The sequence below is a fragment of the Epinephelus fuscoguttatus genome, linkage group LG6, assembly GCF_011397635.1.
Source record: "Epinephelus fuscoguttatus linkage group LG6, E.fuscoguttatus.final_Chr_v1".
Taxonomy (NCBI): domain Eukaryota; kingdom Metazoa; phylum Chordata; class Actinopteri; order Perciformes; family Serranidae; genus Epinephelus; species Epinephelus fuscoguttatus.
In genome coordinates this window covers 37,083,801-37,104,717 of record NC_064757.1, presented here as the reverse complement: position 1 = coordinate 37,104,717, position 20,917 = coordinate 37,083,801, and the positions used below count along the sequence as shown (strand labels likewise).

The following is a 20,917-nucleotide window of genomic DNA, read 5'->3' as shown; positions in this document are numbered from 1 at the left end:
GCACTATAACCTACCTCTGTTAAATTGGCAATAATAAGAAGAACTCTAGTACTGTGAACATACATGTGAATGTCTTAATTCATATAGACTTCACATGATTATTTTATTTCCCAGAGGTTTACTGCCTTTTTGCACACCTTATTTTTGATTTATTTTGTGTTCAAATTGTTCATATGCTGCTTGTTCCACACAATTTCTGATATTAAAAATATTTGAAAATAGTAAAATGTTCTTCCTTCAATTCTTATCTTTGTAACGAGTGTTTGAACTATTTAAGCCATCAAAAGCAGGTATTTCAGGGATTTTTAAATTGAAAAACGTAAACATTTAATCGGCATCAGCCCCAAAAAACCCGTATCGGTTGGGCCCTACTTATAACCTATACCCTATCTAAAATGCTGATAACCACCAATAACGCCCATTTAATGGAGCAATAATATTCGAACCGGTGCCTAGCAGCACAACTGTGTTGTTAGCTGGTGGCTACAGCTGCTTATACTGTGTGCAGCACATAGACTGTATATTAAGATGGACGACACGTCTCCACTTACTCCCACTGTAATAAAAAATATATATATAAATATGGATACAGCCACTGCTGTCTTGTGCTGGTGACATCATTTGGAGCCAGAGCCATTTATCATATTCTTGTCTATACACCTGTCCAACCAACTGCAAGCAGCACCATTGGTAGTGAGCATATCGATTGGCACACACAGCTGTCAATCATGACCTCAGTCCCCTTTTGTAAAATCAAATTACAACTTATAAACAAACTTATTAATAAAACGAACACTTGAACTTCCAAAAATGACAAAAAACATCTTTGGGAAAAATGCATTTGACACCTACTTTGAGTTTTTAGTCTGTCTCAAATACCATCCACTAACATAAAGGGAGTAGGGTTTATGACCTATACTGCAGCCAGCCACCAGGGGGCGATCAAGATGTTTTGACTTCACTTTTGGGGAGCTGTCATGTCGTCCATCTTTATATACAGTCTATGATACAGCACAGCAAATAAACACTTATGCGCAACATGCACATAATTCCACTCCAATAAGTACAGTGTCCATTATTTTAGAGAATGTATGTTTTACTTTCAAGTTGCTTTGAAGCTGGCGGCTAGCTTGTGTTCATTCCACTTGATGGCGCCGACCGTTTATTGGCATTTACCAACCCACTGGCACTTTACACCCCGGTCTCACTATGCTAGTTTCACTTAAAATTAAAGTCGTATATATCTGTGCAAACATTTACACTAAACAACATGCGTAATTCCACTGCAATCCGCACATACCAGCAGTTACCCAGGTTTTTTTTTTTCTCACATTACGCTCAATAAAACAGCAAAGTTGACGCCAATCACCTTCCTCCTGCTCACTGATGTCCTAATAAAATCGGCAGGTTGAGTTAGGATCAAACCAACTTCCTCATAGACACTTCAGTAAGAAATTTTTTTTTAATGGTTTTAATGGATTTGCACAGTTCACATGGGGAAATATGGTATTTTGGATTAATCCCTGTATAATAACAGCATCTCTTAGGTCTGTTTCATATCAAGCAGAACCAAGACTTAGCTGCATAATCTAAAATGAAAAGAGAGGGGAGGTAATGGGATAGCTCTGCCTTTGTAAATTAAGAGGATGCCATGCCTCTTTCATTTTGCATTTAATCAGAACACAGAGATGAATGCAGAGGCTGTCTGGTGAGTGAACAGGAATCCCAAGAGCCGCTGGAATATGTTGAGGAATTCTGTGTTGTACATAAAAAATAAATGAACAAATTGCATCTGGTTTTTGGTGTTTTCTGTCAGTGTTATTCTTTGCTGAAAAATAAATGTAGATGTCTGCAGACGCATGAAAGAGAAGCTGTACCATACACAATGATCACCTGGGTCTTCAGCTGCATTTTGACGCTGAAGAAAAACCAACAAGCAGAATTCATCCCCAAAAAAGCCTCCCTCATCTGTCACCATATTTATCTCTTCAGATGCCAATGTGCAGTGAAAATGTGTGCCACGGCTCTGTGATGGTGCCCACCCAGCACGTCCGCAAATCAGACGAGGTCAGAACCAAAGAGGAGCTTCTTCCACTGGCCACTGACTTCATAGACCAGTACTACACCTCCATCAGAAGGTAAGCACGGCCTGTAACATCTGCAGAGCTGAGAGTTAGACCTCAGTGGGGCGAGCCGAAGACCAACATGTTTCGGGGCGGGCGGTTATTGTGGGAGGTTTTGTGGTTGAATAATGTTTGGTCGACTATTAGGGGACAGCCTAAAATAATGATAACAATAATCAACAAAGCTGGTATCACCTTTTGAAAAATATCTGAATAGATTATATGGACAAGTTTACGAAGGGGCACAATCTCCATCCAGAATCTCTTGTGTTGAGGTATACTGAATGTACATGTTCTCTTATTGTGCCTGTGGACCTGACTGCCCACAGGAATGGCTCTAAGGCACATGTGGACAGGCTGGAGGAGGTGACCAAGGAGATCGAAGCTTCAGGAACGTACCAGCTGAAAGACACTGAACTGATTTATGGGGCCAAGCACGCCTGGAGGAATGCTGCCCGCTGCGTAGGGAGGATCCAGTGGTCCAAGCTACAGGTGACATACAGTATGGCTGAAATGCTGGCAACGAGCTTTGAGAGCTTTGTACTCTTTATATGCTGTTTGTGACAATTGACAAGTGATGTGGATAGGCTGAAAGATGAATTTGCACTTTTTCATGATATCCAAGATGCTCAGAGACTTTTGGCTCAGTAACATGTTTGGATTTACAGTCACATTTCAGCTTATATTTCTATATTTAAAACACTTAACTGTGCATTAACCTGGTTCTGAGTTTCATTCTCACATTTGCTTTCCAGGTTTTTGATGCCAGAGACTGCACAACAGCTCATGGAATGTACAACTACATCTGCAACCACATCAAGTACGCCACCAACAAAGGCAACCTGAGGTAAACAAACAAAAAAACCCCCAACACACTGCTCAACTTTTTTGCTGAAGTCTGGTTTCTTGTTTCCTTTGTTCAGCTCTGCTCGTGTTCCTCCAACTGCACTTGTTCCCCTCCCCATCTGTCGCTCCGTGTATTTCATCACCCTTCTCCATCTCTCCATCACCACCCTGACATGACCCACTGTCCCATCTGTCAGCGCACGCTCCGTCTCTTAAGGCTGCATCTGACACTATCTGCTGCCTGTCTATCTGATCCCCAGCCGCTGCCCTGTCGGTGAGGCGGCGGGCCTCGCTAACAAGCAGTCATTTTGTCTGACCTGCGCAGCGCTCGCTCACTTTCTGCCAAGTCCTAATCACATGTGACACCTCATATTTACTTCTTGGATGATGGATAGCTTCTGACTCATTACTACACTTAGCCTGGCCTTCAGAAGGACAGCTCGGATACACATGTTGATAAGAGCCAGCACGACATCCTCTCTCAGTCTGGCTTGCTTTAGCACAAGTAAGCCCGGGCACGTAAATAAACATATTGTGCTCCTGCAACATGTTGCAATAGTTTTGGAATCATTTTGCTTATTCAAAATCACCTGTCAGCGTTACAAAATATAAATATACTGTGAGGAAGGTTCCTGACATGATGCAAAAAAACCAACACTATGAGTCAGTTGTTTACAAGTGGTGGAGTTCATGGGGGAAATGATGTAATATCTACAGCGCAGTAAATATTTGTTGCAGAGATTATTATGACAAAAACTGTCAAAATGTTATTAGAGTTCTTTTTAAATAGGCTGCAATTGAACTAAAAGACACTGGATGCTGTAAGTTGATATAATATCATGCTATCACTTTCTCTCAAGGCAACTTTTCTGAAGGCTTTAAAAGTTGCAGCAAATGGCTTCATTAATTATGTAATAAGCTTTTATCACTGTGAAGTGATTATAAGTCATTAGTGATTATTGAGAACGAATTGGGTTGCCAGGTTGTGGAAAAAATCCACTGTCTGGTGTTTATTTTTATTTTACAACATGTTTTTTAATCAATTAATAAGCGTGCATTGGTGTCTTGTTTTTAAAAAGGCAATCAAGTCTGCAGTTATAACTGTTCTTTAGTCATACATGGATCGTCTGCGGCCATTTTCTAGAATTAAATGGACGATGATCGAACTAGTCAAAGGGCGTTTCCACAGCCTGTGACGACCCATACATATATCTGATTTAGAAAGTATTAGTAAATGGTTTATTATCCATTAGCCCCTTGAAATCTGAGCGAAGTGGCTTGATTTCTCTTAAAATATGGGAAGAAATTAATAAGAAAATTAATTAATTAATTAATTAATTAATTAAAAAAAGAAAATTAGTTAAAAAAGAAAAACAAACAAACAAGCAAGGAAACAGCCTGGAGAGAGTGCTTACATTTTTATTAAAATAATTATTTAACATAATTTTAAAATGTTATAATTATATTTTTTCCTATTTTTTAAATCATTTTCAAAATCTTTTTTTTTTTACATTTGTGGAACATTTCTTACCAAGTTGCTCATTGCCTTTTTTCCCATGTTTTTGAAAGAAATCGCACCAATTTGCTCAGGGTTAAAATGTGTAAATAGTTGCGAAAGGCGCCTGAAAGCAGCACAAGAAAAGTGATGTCAGTCCAGGTTTCAAAGGGTTAATAAAGCCACCTTTATTAAGGGGTTCATATGAAAAAGTGGTACCAATATTACACTGCTGCTGGACAGGAGTGTAATTACTTTATAAAGCATGTCGCCTAATTTGGAACAATCTCAAATTTTTGTGTCATTATCAAAAATATTGTATGTAATATATGCTTCTACATTATGACTTACTAAGTACAATATTTTGTAAAACTTTTTGGAAACTGGTTCCCCCAACTGTGAGGGGCCGAGCTTGCAGGCGTAAGGAGTCACAGGTGGATTTAAAAAGGAGGATTTTATCTAACCAAAAATGAAGCAAACAGTATACTAAATATGTAACACCCCCGTCTTATACGACAGGCACTTGGTACGTTCTGATTGGCCACTTCCTGTATTTAGGAGCTCTGCTTTATGGGGCATATCTTTTGCTGCACCCTGCTAAGACGTCCCTCCAACAGCACCCTCAGTGCTGGTAAATTTACATCAGCTTGGTGGCAGCAGGTGCAACCATCACACCAGCTACCAGTTCCTACCTTATACGTTTCCCACAAGAGGACGAATTAAAATGAAAGTTGTCATTTGCATATAAAGTCTAATGGTTTGACCATTAACACCAGTTTCCAAGCTGAGAGTTTGTTTCCTGCAGATGTAGACTGCTAGCACAACTGGCCCAGATTCACACCAGCTGCTCTCCCTTCTCCACAGTGACTTACCACCAGCTTAGCAGTATTAACACTTTTACCCGGTCATGGGTTACCCGGCATTACAACACCACTGGGATGTAGAACAGACTAAAGGTAGCTAAGCTCTGGCTCTGCTATGAGTCCTCTGACATAACATAATTGAAAATGCCTCTGGGCGAAGCGCTTGCACAGTGCCGACCATTTGTTAGCAATCTTGTTGATTAATGTACTGAAATAATTATCTAATGCTTTGTTGCAAAGCCTCTTACTGTGTATGTGCAGCTATCAGTATGCTACTGATCTAAGTGCTATGACACAGTTCAGATATCTGGTTATATTATTATCACCACCAGGTGCATGCCTGGAGGTTTGTAAGTGTTGCTGTGAGTGTTTGTGTCCAGCTTTCCGCAGCCAATCCCATAAACTACCAAATCAGCCAGTCTCATATTTTGTGTGTAGATTAGTGACTGCATGCTCAAGGACCTTTTGTGGTTGTGGCTAAAAACTGATATCCATAGACAAGTGTGGTCAGAATATCTGAAGATTAATTCCATACTCAATATGTTAGGCACCGTACAAAATAAATAAACCCCCATTTTTGTCAACCTCGCTGCAGCCTTCCCTGTAAGGGAGCCAGGAGGGACAATCCCACTGGATGCAGCTGCGCCACATACCGAGTGTGACCAGATTGTAGCCCCGTTTCCATTACACTTTCGGTATGGTACCTTTGCAACCAAAAGTAACTCATCAGATATGGCACATAGACCCTAGTGTTTCCACTGCGGACAGTACCCTTAAATGTGGGTGGTGTTGTTGTCACTCACTGCTCCGTCCAACACTCACTGTATTTCGTTATCACCGGTGACACAGATGGAAGTCTGCACCTCGTTTATCGTCCAACAGAGTTACACAACAACATTTTCAGAACAAAATAAAACAGGCTGCAGTGAGAGTCTCTCTTCATGGGATCTTTAAAAATAGCAGGTTTGTGCATTTAGTCCTTCTCAGACAAGCTCAGAGGTTTAGTGTTGCTGTAGCCCACAGGAACAATGCTCCATGATGCTTTTTTTTTTCTCTAAGGATAAGAATACATGCAGTTCACATAACCCAGTCGAAATGAAGATCCATTTATTGCTAAAAGTTTATGTCATATAAAAACTAAAGTTATGGTCAGAGTTGTCACAGCAAAATTTAAGGTGTGTTGATGGATTCATGTTGTCACCTCATGCACAGAGTAACATTACAAGTTAATGTTGCACCTTCAATGTTGCCGGCAGTCGGCCCAGTGAATTAAATTACTTTTTCTCAGTCTACAGCTGCTGTGAGAGGCAGCAAAACATCCTTTCACTGTATAGTTACAGTTTACCAGTAAAACTCTCCACAGTATGAACAGTGGTTACATGAGCCTCAAAACCAGACACAGCTCAGCCCTGAGCAGAGTGACCGTCCTCTACTGACCAATCAGACTGCAGTGTTCACAGCTCCACCTGTTAGTACCAGATCTGTGTGCTAGGTACCCCAACAGAGGGGGGACCAAACATGGGGACGGTACAGAACGGTTCCATTGGTACCATCCACAACTTTTCACAGTGGAAACGGGGCTTTTTTTTTTGTCTGCCACACGGCGTCATATCACAGCTGAAGCATTTCAAAAGCAGAGCATTTTTGTAGATATGCAGATTTAATTGATTTGGTCATTTTCCTTGATACACAAGCACATTTTCCTTGTGCTTCTACCATAAGTGAGTGAGAAGGTCAAGTAGTTGAATTACTTCTTCTTTTTTTTGTCTGTTGAAGTTGTGTTTATTTTTTTTTCCAACTTTGTTGTGCTGCAGCCTAAAGACAAAGTGAATAGCATTAAAGTTCAGCGATGGATAACATGGATCGAAGATTTGTGGCTGTGTTTACTTATTAAAAATACATTAATTCCCATATTTATATTGTATCTCCTGAAACACAATGTGGCACATCTGCTGTATTTACGAAAATTGTCTTGAGTGGCAGCTGGAACACAGCTGGCTGGCGGAGCTCTGCACTGCTCAGTGGTTTTCAAAATATGAGATTATTACTAAAGCTAGGACAAAATCAAATGTTGTCAGTATCTACATTTCACAATACTTTTTGGGAGATCATCTTTTTCTGTTCTTCTCTGCAGGTCGGCTATCACCATATTTCCTCAGAGGACAGATGGCAAACACGACTTTCGAGTGTGGAACACTCAACTGATTCGTTATGCTGGCTACAAGCAGCCTGATGGACAGATCCACGGAGACCCTGCTAATGTTGAATTTACAGAGGTAAGGACAAGAGGAGCTGTGTTTTTGAGTCGATGCTGTGAGGCTGCAAAACTCCCCTTTGCAGCTCACATGTCGCTTTGTGTCTCCAGATCTGCATGCAGCTGGGATGGAAAGCTCCGAAGGGTCGTTTTGATGTCCTGCCTCTCCTGCTGCAAGCCAATGGAAATGACCCTGAGCTGTTTGAGATTCCCGAAGACCTCATCCTGGAGGTGCCGATCACACACCCAAAGTGAGTTATGCCTTCACTTTTAAGCATGCATAAAATATACAGACTCTAGCAAAACAAGAACAGAGGGGGCTACACAGAAAAAAAGACATCCACCCACTCACACAGCTTCTAACAACTCTTCTTAAACAATGGGGTACTTTCAAGCCAAGAAGTATGATTGGGTTATTGTCACATTCCAACTGTGCTGAATGTTCCCAGAAAGCACAGCTAGCCATGCTTTATCTGTTGCTATGCCAGCTTTGTGGTAACCATGGGGCTTGTTAGTGAGATTTCAAGCTCCTTCCTGTGTTTTCTTCTAATGTTTACTTTACTTTTTAGAAAACTTTTCTTAAATTGATAGCTACCACACAAATGTCCTTGAGATCTTATACGTTAATGCTGCATTTAATACCTACAATCACAATAAAGAATTGGTTATTACAGCTACACTAGTTTTCACACACACACACACACACACACACACACACACACACACACACAGAGCTATCACCACATTGCCACACGCTACAGAGAGCATTTCAGAATCCCTCGTCACACACTGATCTCTCTGCCAGACTCCCCCCAAATTGGCACCTCTTGCTCCATACCCTGCATCAACTGGCCGTCAGCTCTGGCAGCAGCTTGGCACGGTCCGCGACCACCAACAGCGTCTCATCATCACTCGAGATTAGACCCATCTCTGCAAATAATACACTGAAAGCAATGATATCAATCCCCCTGGGTGCAAGAAGTGAGTGGTGGCAGGCAGATTGAGGTCCTACCTGCTCTGTCCAGCAATGAAAAGCTGTCAAAAGTGGAATTTTTTTGTGTTAATGTTGGTTTTGGCTGCACTCCTTTTTATGATATGTGTCTCTGGACTGAATATCTGTACTCATAAGGGCAAATTACTGCAGTTAATGACGGTGTATATTGCAAATGTTGCATGTTTACCCGACCTCAGCAGGGAGCACAGTGAAGCCAAAGTAGCTGCAGTTCCCTACCATCATTTCCTGATTTCCTCTGCCCAGGTACGAGTGGTTCAAGGAGCTGGATCTGAAGTGGTACGGCCTCCCGGCGGTTTCCAACATGCTGCTGGAGATCGGTGGCCTGGAGTTCACTGGCTGCCCCTTCAGTGGCTGGTACATGGGCACAGAGATTGGCGTGAGGGACTTCTGCGACAGCTCACGCTACAACCTTCTGGAGGTAGTGTGTTGTGCCAAAACACAGAGTCATGCTCTCCGTTTGAAATGGGGGGGAAAGAATCAAAAGCACAGATTGACTGACGCCTTGTGCAGAGAGGAGCATGTGTTGTGTCACCAAATGATCCAATCAGAATGCCATTCTTCTTTTAATTGTGCACACTGAGGAAAACGCTGATTAGCCTGCTTGTGCTTTGTCACAGATGCTCCTAACATAAACTATACATTGCTAATTTTAATATTATATCACTCGCAGACAGACTTTGCTTTTATTGGGCTTCCACCAAAGTTGAGTGTGCATTTCCAAGTTTATTATTGTTTGCACCGCTGTCACAAAGACCACCGGATCACTCTCTGTCTTCCTCAGAGCTGAGCAACTACCACAGATTCCTCAGTTTATTTGGTTGTTTCACAGTCGACCATGTCAGCTACTGGGTGTAATAACTGCAAAGAACTTACAGTGGTGCTCTTTGGTAACTGGGGAGCCACCGGTGAAAACAAAAACGCTATTGTCTTTCTGTTTTGGTTGCACAGTGATTTCCACTTCTTGTAAATGGAGCCTTCATTGGCTGAATCCAAATGTCCGCCCTCTGGACCTGCAGACTGAGCCCTTGTGGACTTCAGTCGTACATAGTGTGACACATTTACTGTCATCAAGTAAAGACGGCAGAGACTGCAAGCGGCTGATCGACAGCTCTCCAGACTGTTTAAGTTGATGAACAGTGTCTACTCATCTGTTCCTGCAGATAACAAGATATAAATCCCATGTATAACCTTTTTGTGACTGAACAAAAATGTATTAAAACATCTCTATATAACAGGCTACACATTTTCAAAAACATGTTTGTAAAGGACAGGACTATAACTCAATACATTGGACATTACTTGTTTTTCGGCCACTTCCTTAGCCTATTTCACTGCACAACCTGATAGGCTACAATAATCAAATGCATTTTCAGTCCCTCTACAGCCTATACTTAAACATATTTCTGTACTGTGATGCGGTAGAATATTTCTGGCCTACACAATTCAAGTTGCATTTTACTTAGTGTGAGTGGGCGGAAGTTCGCTGCATAGATCAGCCTCTCATTGGGCAGAACAAGCCACCCGCTGAAGTCCCGCCCTATCGCCTCCGGTTGTGTAGCAGCTTTCAACACGTCTTTCACTAACTTTTGCGGGGTTTGATCTTGCGGGGATGTAGCCATTTTTCTGCCATGGTTCGCGTCCTTTAGGCGATATTTTTGTGGGCGTGTTAGACCAAAACCTGTTTCCCCCCGGCAATATTTTTGCAAGTGCACCGTTGCTGTTGCACCGCCAAGAACGATTGTGATTGGTTGAAAGAAATAAAAAAAGCCAGGGCGTTTTTTTCTCCAATCTTAAAGTGAGAGTCGGCCCAGCCAGACCTTTCCTTTCTTGAGAAAGGTCTGGTGAGCGAGACTACATTTTACTAGACCTAACTATCAGTAACTATTTTACACATCTACATTTTTTAGGCAGTTGAAAGAAACACAACATCACGTCCATATTGCAATGAATTGTAGATTATTTAAATAGTGATGCTGGCTGAAGTCTGCAGCCCAAGTGGACTCTCAGAAAGTCCACATGAGGCCCCATGTGGACTAGTTGAATTGTGGACGTAGACAGCTCTCAGCACTCCTGGACTTCTGGGGAATGCCCACAAAGTTTGTGAGTCTGTAAGTACGGTGAAGTCCGGACATTTGGATTCAGCCATTTTCCCATGAGACTTGCACAGTGACAGGCTCACAGGGAACCAATCCAAATGCAGATGGTATCATTATTCTTTAGCCATTACATTGCGCAATCAACATGCACTCCATAATGATAAGAGAGGCAAAAAGAATTTGTCTATTTCCACTTTAATAATACACTGTTACAGACTGAAGAATGTACTATGAGCAACCATCTTTTGGAGGCATAAAACATATGAATGTCACACTTGGATTAAATTGTGAATAACCGACCAGCACAGTGACTTTAACATCAGAACTGTCATATAACATGTTCTTTCTACCGTGTGTAGGACATTGCTAACAGGATGGCCTTAGACACCAGGAAGACGTCCTCCCTTTGGAAAGACCAGGCACTGGTGGAGATCAACATTGCTGTTCTTTACAGCTTCCAGGTAGGTGCACTGTTATGTGATGTTATTTTAAAGGTATACTTCACCATAAACAGATGTTTTGAATGTCAAAACATAGATACAAATGATCTGCATGTATATAACGCATATAGATTCACTTTAACTGTAATGGGTTTAAAATATTTTTCATCAGTGTTGATCTAGAAAACTGCATTTTGCAATTTTATTGTTGTAACTGTTTACATAACATAGATACATAAATGAGTTCACTCTTTATGTCCACTATTTTCAGTCATGCAAAGTGACCATAGTGGACCATCACTCAGCCACAGAGTCCTTCATGAAGCACATGGAGAATGAGTACCGGGTGCGAGGTGGCTGTCCTGGAGACTGGGTGTGGATTGTGCCCCCCATGTCAGGAAGTATCACACCGGTTTTCCACCAAGAAATGCTCAACTACCGCCTCACTCCTTCCTTTGAGTACCAGGTGAGAGGGAAGTGTAAATAAAACATGAAGTACTTATCATGCCTCAAAGTGTCACCTTTTTCTCTCTGGTTGAAGTCATCATGAAACAGGTAGAGATAATAATATCTGCAGTGACATTAGCCTCAGTAGATGGTAATGCAGTTCCTTGGATGTTGGGTTTTTGGCAGACGACACCACAGTTATAGACCTACACTTTTGTTTACAACCTGGGTGACTGCTAAGCTATATTAGGAAGGCGTTAATGTAAATTAAAGTTGGAAATAATTACTTGAAGTATAAGCAGACCGGGCACATAAAAGGAAAGTGTTTACAGCAAATGGTGAAATGCAGCTTCTTTATATCAAGTCACTCCTAGAATACGTTGAATATCACAGTAAGTCTCAGCATGTTGGAATGGATTTTAATCTTAAACAAATACAACCTCTGAATTTTAATTTCTTATCCCATATGCAAAAGCCTGATCCTTGGAATACCCACGTGTGGAAAGGAGTCAATGGGACGCCCACAAAGAAAAGAGCTATTGGATTCAAGAAGCTTGCCAAGTGAGTGTGCAGTCGCAGAAATATTAGACAAGAACAATGCTCGGTTTTGTTAAATTTGTGACTTGTTTTTCTTATTTTCTTCTTCTTGTATTTAAAGAGTGAAGATTACATTCAACCTAATAGCCAGAAAAAAATGTTGGAGTTTTACATACCTGCAAACTACATATATATTCCATTTGTATATTATTATGTAGCAGATACATTGAAACTTAAGGTTTCTACAATGTCCTGGTTAATGTGGGGTTAAGTTTAGGCACAAAAACCAGTGGTTATGGTTAGGAAAAGATCATGTTTTAGCTTAATATCCTTGGTTTTGGGGTCAAAGTCAGATCATTCACTACATCACATGTAACATGTATGGCTGCCCCAGCTAAGAATACTCCTAGTCAACCAATAGTCATCATTTAGGGCCATTAGTCGACTCATCGCCCGCATATTTACGATATTAATTTAATTATTAAATGATATATTTTGGTGGTTTGAGTTGAAGGTGTGAGAAAGAATAGTATCAGTAACATTGTTAACACTGTGCTACATTACAGAGAAATACAAAACCGTACTAATGAACCTTCATTAATATAGGCCTATATTTTATCTCCAAGTGCACGTCACACACTGAGCGAGCCGCCTGTTAATGACGCTGTGGGCTAATGGGCATGTAGCTACTTCCATGTTTCAGATGATACGTCATGTTTGTAGTCGACCAATGAAGATGAGTTTACATATCACCTTGGGTTCGTCCTTCACTTTCTCAAAATGATCCCACACTTTGGATTTCCTGCCCGACATGTTATTAACTAGCCTGTGGAATAACCGCAGGTACCAGCCCTGGAAATTAGAGGCTGTACACATGCCGCAACTTTAGCCTTCTGGAAAATGCGAGGTCGGACATTGCGTCTGAGGTTGCTAAACAACCTTAACAAGCATCATATAGCCTATTTACCTGAAATCCTGAGTGCAGAGCTGATCTTCTTCCAGGAGCTGTTTATAAGTGTGTAGGCCTATTGTCTGTGGGACAGATGTAGAGCTCTGGGTAGCCCTGCACTAACATGATCAATGTATTTGTCAGACTGAATATTTACAGACGAAGGGAAAGATATCTGTCAGCTGTGATTGGTTTGTAACGTGATTCCCACATGGTCCAGTCATATAGGTTTTGATTTATTTTGACAAGGTGCAGCTCCAAATAGAGTTTCATGTTGTTTTTTTCTGGTACTAAGTGACCAATGAAATCTTTCCGACTAATGACCCTTCGGTCAACTGATGTCTGGTCGACCATTAGGGGGCAGCCATAGAAATGTGTAAATGTAACATAATAGTGGTTTGCAAAAACATTCAATGCCAACATTTTTTTGCAGCGTTACATCTCAAAGATAATTTGCTGAAGGATGTGTGTATGATAATCAAAGGCCGAACAAGTAATCATGTTCCTGACAAAAGTTAGACACATGGGAAGGAAGCTGGTGTGCTCTGTGGTGAAATTCATTCAATCAACCCCTGAGGGAGTAATCAGAACTTTGTCAGTGTATTGTCTGTGTATGCATGCACTCCTGCCCGCTCATGTTCTGCTATTAATATAATTGCCTTGAGGATATGACAAGCTAGGTAATCACGATTGTCATCTATCCCCTACTTTGACATGATGTCTGACGCCTGCTGAAGTGAACCACACAGCACTCAATATCAAATGTCTTATCAGACGTATTGACATGAGGGAGTCTTCTGGTCATGGCGGAAGATAAAAGGTTGCAAACTGTGTCATCAAATCACCGGTCCTTGATTGAATTTTCCCTATCTGTCTCTCTTCGTCTCTGCAGGGCTGTGAAGTTCTCGGCCAAGCTCATGGGCCAGGCCATGGCCAAGAGGGTGAAAGCCACCATACTGTTTGCCACAGAGACAGGCAAATCGCAAGATTATGCCAAAACTCTGTGTGAAATCTTCAAGCACGCTTTTGACGCAAAGGTACGCTTGCTCCCACCTTGCATCATCTTATCCGAAAGTCGAACGCGAGCCTATGTGTCATAGTGTAGATGTCTAATTGAAAAAGGAGGAATTCAAAGACATGCTTATACCCCCCGCCCTTCTCTCTCGCTATGCGTCTGACGAAGCCAAGCAGATGCCAGCTGAGTACAGGCAACGAGAGGGCAGAAGAAGAAAGTGTGCCTTTTGTCACATTTTCTTCTTCTCTCATGCAGGAAAGTGCCGCGGGTCGGAGGCAAGATTTAACCACCGAAGCGTTGAGCAGTGCAGCACTTTAAGACAAGATCCTGAAGCACCCCTGGCTGTGCAAATCTGTTTAGAAAAATGGCGAGAGAAAAAAATGCTAAACATGCTGCTCTCAATCATACACTGTGTGCTCTTCCTCCAGGTCATATCTTATGTTGCCTTCCTGTTTTCCCAGTGTGATCAATCATACAAGAAGAGATGCGTGCATGCCAGTGTGCGGATGTGTCACTGAGAGTGGGTGTCTGTAGAAGGATCTCAGGACAGATGTGAGCACTTGGGGCAAATCCTTGCTGTCTTGGGGCTAAAGCCTGTTTCCTCTTCACGCCTTTGGTTGTGTCTTTGTGTGTGTGTGTGTGAAATACAAATGAATCCCGTGGCAGACAAACACGTTCATGTTGAGTGGTATGCATCATGGATGCTCGCTGTGCAGCAGCAGCATATTATCATCTCGTTAGAGGCGAGGACAGAGTGGTCATTACAACCTCCTCCTCTTCTGCCAACGGCTGTGTGTTCAGCCTTAATTTACACGCTCGAGTCATCTGTCGTGTGGAGTGTGTGTCTAGGAGAGCAAGATTAAGACTGCACCCTGGAAGCGGAGGCTAAGAATCACCCAGCATGATGCTTTGTTTTTGGGACACTTGCAGGTCATGTCAATGGATGAATATGATGTGGTAGACCTGGAGCATGAGACGCTGGTGTTGGTGGTGACCAGCACATTCGGCAATGGCGATCCACCTGAAAATGGAGAGGTATGTTCAGCATGTCATATTTCAACAGTGCAGCTAATTAAGCACAGACAAATGCACAGATTAGCAACAGCCATTTTTTGGTCACTGCAGAAATTTGGAGGTGCCTTAATGGAGATGCGCCACCCGACATCCAACACAGAAGATAGGAAGTGAGTTTAGTCCCTCAACCTGCCCGTGTTTTTATCTGTGCATGTCAGTTTTTTGTTGAGTAAGACATCCATCTCTTTGTATTCATCTCCTGTCCAGGAGCTACAAGGTCCGTTTCAATAGCGTGTCATCCTACTCTGACACTCGCAAGTCCTCCAGTGACGAGCCAGAAGCCAAGATTAACTTTGAGAGCACCGGACCTCTCGCTAATGTCAGGTAAACCAAACCACAGAAAATCAAATCACTGTTATTACACTTTCCCACCCAATAAGCAACAATGTTTTGATTTGCTTGTGAAAAGACATTTAAATCATGATTAAAAAATGGCAATGTCAATAAAGTCAACATGAAGCTAGGACATGCTTCACACTGAAATTCTAGTCATTACAGTCTTTGAAATGCTGCTGAAACAATGGTTACAGGTAGACTTCATGCTGGAAAAACATTCACTTTTCAGTTAATCCCAGTTTGATACATGCCTGACATCAGAGGTGAAGACGAGTCACATGACTTGGACTTGGACTCACAAATTTGATGACTTTAGACTTGACAAAATCAAGACCAACTTGCAACTTGACCTGGACGTTAATACCAATGACTTGTGACTTCAGTTGGACTCGCGCCATTTGACTTGAAAATAGTTGATACCATCCCCCAATCCAAAAGATTAGAAAGTATGTTATTGAAAAAATGTGACACTTATAAATACAATTCCCCTCATTTCCAAAAAAATGAACTGATGTTAACACTAGTCATCGAGACTTAATTCCCCAGAGCCACTTTGAACTATTCTGACATCATCCAGTCAAGCTGCAGGAGAGGACCACTAACATTACATTACTGAGCACCACATGGAAAAAATGATACCAAAGGTAAAATAAAAATAAAAACATGCAAGTCAAAATAAATCTAATTTTTTATAAATTTGATGTATTAATGCTCTGTTGTTGAAATTGAGGCATAGTGGTGCAGTAGTTAGCATTGTAGCCTCACAGCAAAAAGATTCCTGGTTCCAACCTTTGGGTAGGGGAGCCCTTCTGTGTGTGGAGTTTGCATGTTCTCACTGTGTCAGCGTGGGTTTCCTCCAGGTACTCCGGCTTCCTCTAACAGTCCGAAGACACGCAGGTTAACTGGTGACTCTAAATTGTCCGTTGGTTTGAATGTGAGTGTGAATGGTTATCTGTCTCTATGTGTCAGTCCTGTGATAGTCTGGTGACCTGTCCAGGGTGTACCCCACCTCTCACCCAATATTAGCCAGGATAGGCTCCAGCCCCCCACGACCTCTAACAGGGTAAGTGTTAAAGAAAATGAATGAATGCTAAAATGGCATTACATTTTGGTGAAGAACACATCGTGACTTGTTTAAAGGCGCTATATGTAAGAATGTGGCCAAAACGGTTACTGCACTCAAATTCAAAATACTGCCGCAAGTCGTGTCCGCCCCTCCTCCCCCACCGATTCAAGGTTGCTGGACAGCAGCACACTGGAGACTGATTTGTTTGCCCATGGGCGGCTGCTGTATCCTTGATCTTCGGTTTTCCAGCGGTCCGTTTGAGTAAGTCTAGCTTCTCTGCTGCTAGCGCTGCTGCCCGGATACGGCTGAGGAGGAGCTGGCTGCTAATGCTATGTATCGGGACACTGCTAACGCTGCTGCTGGGATACAGCTGAGGAGGAGCTGGCTACTAATGCTATGTATCGGGACACTGCTAACGCTGCTGCCGGGATACAGCTGAGGAGGAGCTGGCTGCTAATGCTATGTACCGGGACACTGCTAATGCTGCTTGCCGTGCTGCTGTAGCTCAGTCGTAACTGTAACTGATGCTGAGACTCTATTGACTGTGTGACTGGTAGACGGCAGTGGGTGGCGCAACAGGCCAAAACACAAATTCAAAACAAACATGATTTGCAGACTGTAAAAATGTTTTTTAAATGCGAATATTTTGGCTGTACTATTGTTGTCGGTGAGATCAGTATGTTATATGAACATTATACCTTAGTCTCTGTGACATATTAGGATGATTTTACGACTATTTGCTTTAGATTTCTTGCATATAGCTCCTTTGTTTAAGTCTGGAAACTCAAAGGTTAGGACTTGGGATTGGCTTGGGGCCTGAGTGCTGAGACTTGAGACTTACTTGTGTCTTGCAAAACAATGACTTGGTCTCACTTCTGCCTGACATCATGCTTAACCACAAAATCTCTCCACATTTAACTTTTATTTGATGAGTTGAATTTTATTCTGCACAGAGAATACAGTCTGCGTGAAAGCTGACTTTGTTTGTGAAACTTTTTTGGGATGGCAAATGTTATTGCAGTGTACGGTTTGCTGACCTGTTCAAGAGGAGGAGCCTACAAAAATCTTGTCCAAAGTGCAAAATGATGTGAGTTGACTGCTTCACGGCAAAGGTGTGGTGAAATGACTACTGGTGGAAGAATCAACAGTTTCCTGCTTCCAACTAACCATAAACCAGACAGCACAATTATTTGTGAATACATCGGCTGTTTTGGTGTTTTCTGAGAGGGAAGAAAGGGCAAGCTCCTAACGTGGGCTTGGTTGCTGTGCTTTGAGAATGTCTTATGTGTGTGTTTTGCTACCTGCCTCTCTATCTCTGTCTCTGTCCTCATATGTGTGTGTTTCTGCCTCTGTTTAGGTTCTCAGTGTTTGGCCTTGGCTCCAGGGCCTACCCACACTTCTGCGCCTTTGCCCACGCTGTGGACACGCTGTTTGAAGAGCTGGGGGGGGAGCGCATCCTACGCATGGGGGAAGGAGATGAGCTGTGTGGCCAGGAGGAGTCATTCAGAACCTGGGCCAAGAAGGTTTTTAAGGTCTGTTTCTTGGGCTGAGGCCTTTGGGCCTGCTTTAGTTCATTTTGTCAATCAAAATGATGTGTTGTGTGTGGTGGGAACAACACACACAGTTTTAATTCATGATTGGCATGTGGATTACTTTTTAAGGCATGGTTTTGATATTAATATGGTCCCCTTGTTTCTGTGCAACAACAGCATACATTAAATCAGACAGCCCACTCACCCCTTTAAAACCGTAGCGGAGAAAGTATTCAGCTCATTTACTAAATTAAAAGTGGCAGTTTTTAGCAAGTTTAAGTCCTGTATTATTAAACTAAATTGGATAAAAAGTACAATTATTCCCTCAGAAAAGAGTAAGGAGGATAAAGTAACATAAAAGGAACAGTATGTAAAAATTGGGGGGGGGGGGGCATCTAGTGGTGAGGATTGCACATTGCAACCAGCTGAAACTTCTACCAGTTAGAATTCCTTCAGCGTTCATTGTTCAGAACGTTTACCGGGAGCTGAATTATCCATAGAGATCTCTTCCTCTCCAAAATGTGCAGACCCGGTGATATAAACCAGTTAAAACACTAAATAAAGCAGTTTTGCAAAAAAAAAAAAAAAAGTGTTTTTTCCAACACTCTCGTGGTGTGGCTGCTAACTATGGTGGCCGATGCAAAAATGGGAACAGCCCAATCTAGAGCCAGTGTTTCGTTTGTCTGTTCTGGACTACTGCAGAAACACGGTGGTGCAATGTGGTGGAATCTGTGGACAAGGACCTGTTCCCTATGTAGATATAAATGTCTGATTCTTGTTTTTAGGTGATTATACAATAAAGAAAACATACTACTTATATTTGTGCCAGTAGATCCCCCCTGAATCCTACACACTGGATCTTTCGGTGCAGTACTTGAGTAAATGTACTTAGTAACTCTGACAGTCAGGGTAGCACATTTAAGGTGTCTGGCTACCCATGACCTTGAGCAGGTGGAGGCAGAGCTGCTTAGAGTGCATGAGATCATTTCCCAAATTCTTTATTATTCTTGTGCGAGTGTTGAGGGGCGCTTTGAATAATGTTTGTGTTCTCTCCCCATGGTTGTGTTGTTACACGTCAAGGCTGCATGTGATGTGTTCTGTGTTGGCGATGATGTGAACATCGAGAAGGCCAACGATTCTTTGATCAGCAATGACCGCAGCTGGAAGAAGAGCAAGTTCCGCCTCACGTACACAGCCGAGGCCCCGGCCCTCACAGAAGGTAAATAATAATAACCCTGCGGTCTTGATGTTAAAGGTAAAAATAAGCACTAATGAGCACTGCAGCAAAAAGTGACCATGATGCATCTGTGGAGAGGTGGTAAGGTTATAGATCTATCAAATCACCTGGAGCAGAGTCTTATTCATTTTAGAGGATGCAGTTTGTAGTACAGTTGAACTATATTGCATTATACAGAGAGGTGTTACTGTTATTTAGCCTCCCATCATTGATATACATGGGGTGGACAATATAATAGACAGTGTTGCACACTTTCACACTTCACAAGAACTAGCTCAAAGTTTAATTCACACAGATTAAAATGAACAAGTTCACTTTCATAGTTCACAATTTGAATTTTGAACTAAGTCCCCCAAAAATAAACAAGTTTCCGATTACATCTTCCATTTTGGTAATGAATAAAATCTTGTGATCTTCCTTTATTCACAGATATGTCACAGAAATGGTCAGATGCTTCAACTCAGTGTGTCGTTTTAAATTGCTTGCCGATGTGGTTGATATTCTGACTTGGGTTTTTTAGACCTAGCGGGTACAGTTTGCATGAAAACGTGAGATTTGTTTTTCACTGGAATCTGTAATGATTTTTTTAGTAAAAGTCCTTCAAATATTAATATGAACTGGCTTCAGCAGCAGCTGCATTTTCTAAAGTGCCATTAGCGCTGGCTATGCCAACATTGTACTGTAAATCCTCAGGTGCTGTAAAACAAGTGTTGCTAATCATCTCGAGAGTGAGCAGCGCTCATGTTCTAGTTGATAAGTTTCAAACTTACGCCTTCAGTTCACCTTTCACCAACAGTATGAGCACTAGGGTTGCCACCAACTAAGAATTTTCCTTCTCGACCAATAGTTGTCATTTAGTCGTCGTTTATGATATTAATTTAATGATCAAATGATATATTTTGGTGGTTTGAGTTGAAGGTGTGAGAAAGAATAGTATCAGTAACATTGTTAACACTGTGCTACATTACAGAGAAATACAAAAGCGTACTAATGAACCTTCATTAATATAGGTCTATATTTTATCTACAAGTGCACGTCACACACTGAGCGAGCCGCCTGTTAATGACGCTGTGGGCTAATGGGCATGTAGCTACTTCCATGTTTCAGATGATACGTCATGTTTGTAGTCGACCAATGAAGATGAGTTTACATATCACCTTGGGTTCGTCCTTCACCTTCTCAAAATGATCCCACACTTTGGATTTCCTGCCCGACATGTTATTAACTAGCCTGTGGAATAACCGCAGGCACCAGCCCTGGAAATTAACCTGACTCCTGTCTGACTGCTGAGCGTGGACACTTCCTGTGTCTGTCCTTTCAAATTAAATTCCCACATGGACCAGTCATACAGGTTTATTTATTTTGACAAGGCACAGCTCCTAATAGAGTTTTGTGCTTTTTTGTTTGTTTGTTTGTTTGTTTGTTTTTCTGAGACTAAGCAACCAATAAAATCTTGCCTACTAATGACCTTTCTGGTTGACTAACATTTGGCCGATTATTAGGGGACAGCCCTAATGATTGCATTCAATGAACATGTTCTTTTAGCGTGTTCATTCATTACACTGATAATACAAACACCTGTAAGAAATCAA

At 41.8% G+C, this 20,917-nt stretch overlaps 1 protein-coding gene across 1 annotated transcript in view; it reads left to right on the top strand.

The window, feature by feature from the left end:
• Window positions 1-20,917, top strand: part of nos1 (nitric oxide synthase 1 (neuronal)) — a 66,622-nt gene that overhangs the window by 23,574 nt on the left and 22,131 nt on the right. The window contains exons 5-19 of the mRNA XM_049578467.1: window positions 1,993-2,138; window positions 2,453-2,615; window positions 2,879-2,970; window positions 7,462-7,603; window positions 7,693-7,832; window positions 8,840-9,014; window positions 11,052-11,153; window positions 11,404-11,598; window positions 12,055-12,140; window positions 13,958-14,102; window positions 15,011-15,115; window positions 15,206-15,264; window positions 15,362-15,478; window positions 17,914-18,088; window positions 19,169-19,307. Coding sequence (XP_049434424.1) covers window positions 1,993-2,138; window positions 2,453-2,615; window positions 2,879-2,970; window positions 7,462-7,603; window positions 7,693-7,832; window positions 8,840-9,014; window positions 11,052-11,153; window positions 11,404-11,598; window positions 12,055-12,140; window positions 13,958-14,102; window positions 15,011-15,115; window positions 15,206-15,264; window positions 15,362-15,478; window positions 17,914-18,088; window positions 19,169-19,307 — 1,981 coding nt within the window. The remainder of the gene's footprint in view (window positions 1-1,992; window positions 2,139-2,452; window positions 2,616-2,878; window positions 2,971-7,461; window positions 7,604-7,692; window positions 7,833-8,839; window positions 9,015-11,051; window positions 11,154-11,403; window positions 11,599-12,054; window positions 12,141-13,957; window positions 14,103-15,010; window positions 15,116-15,205; window positions 15,265-15,361; window positions 15,479-17,913; window positions 18,089-19,168; window positions 19,308-20,917) is intronic.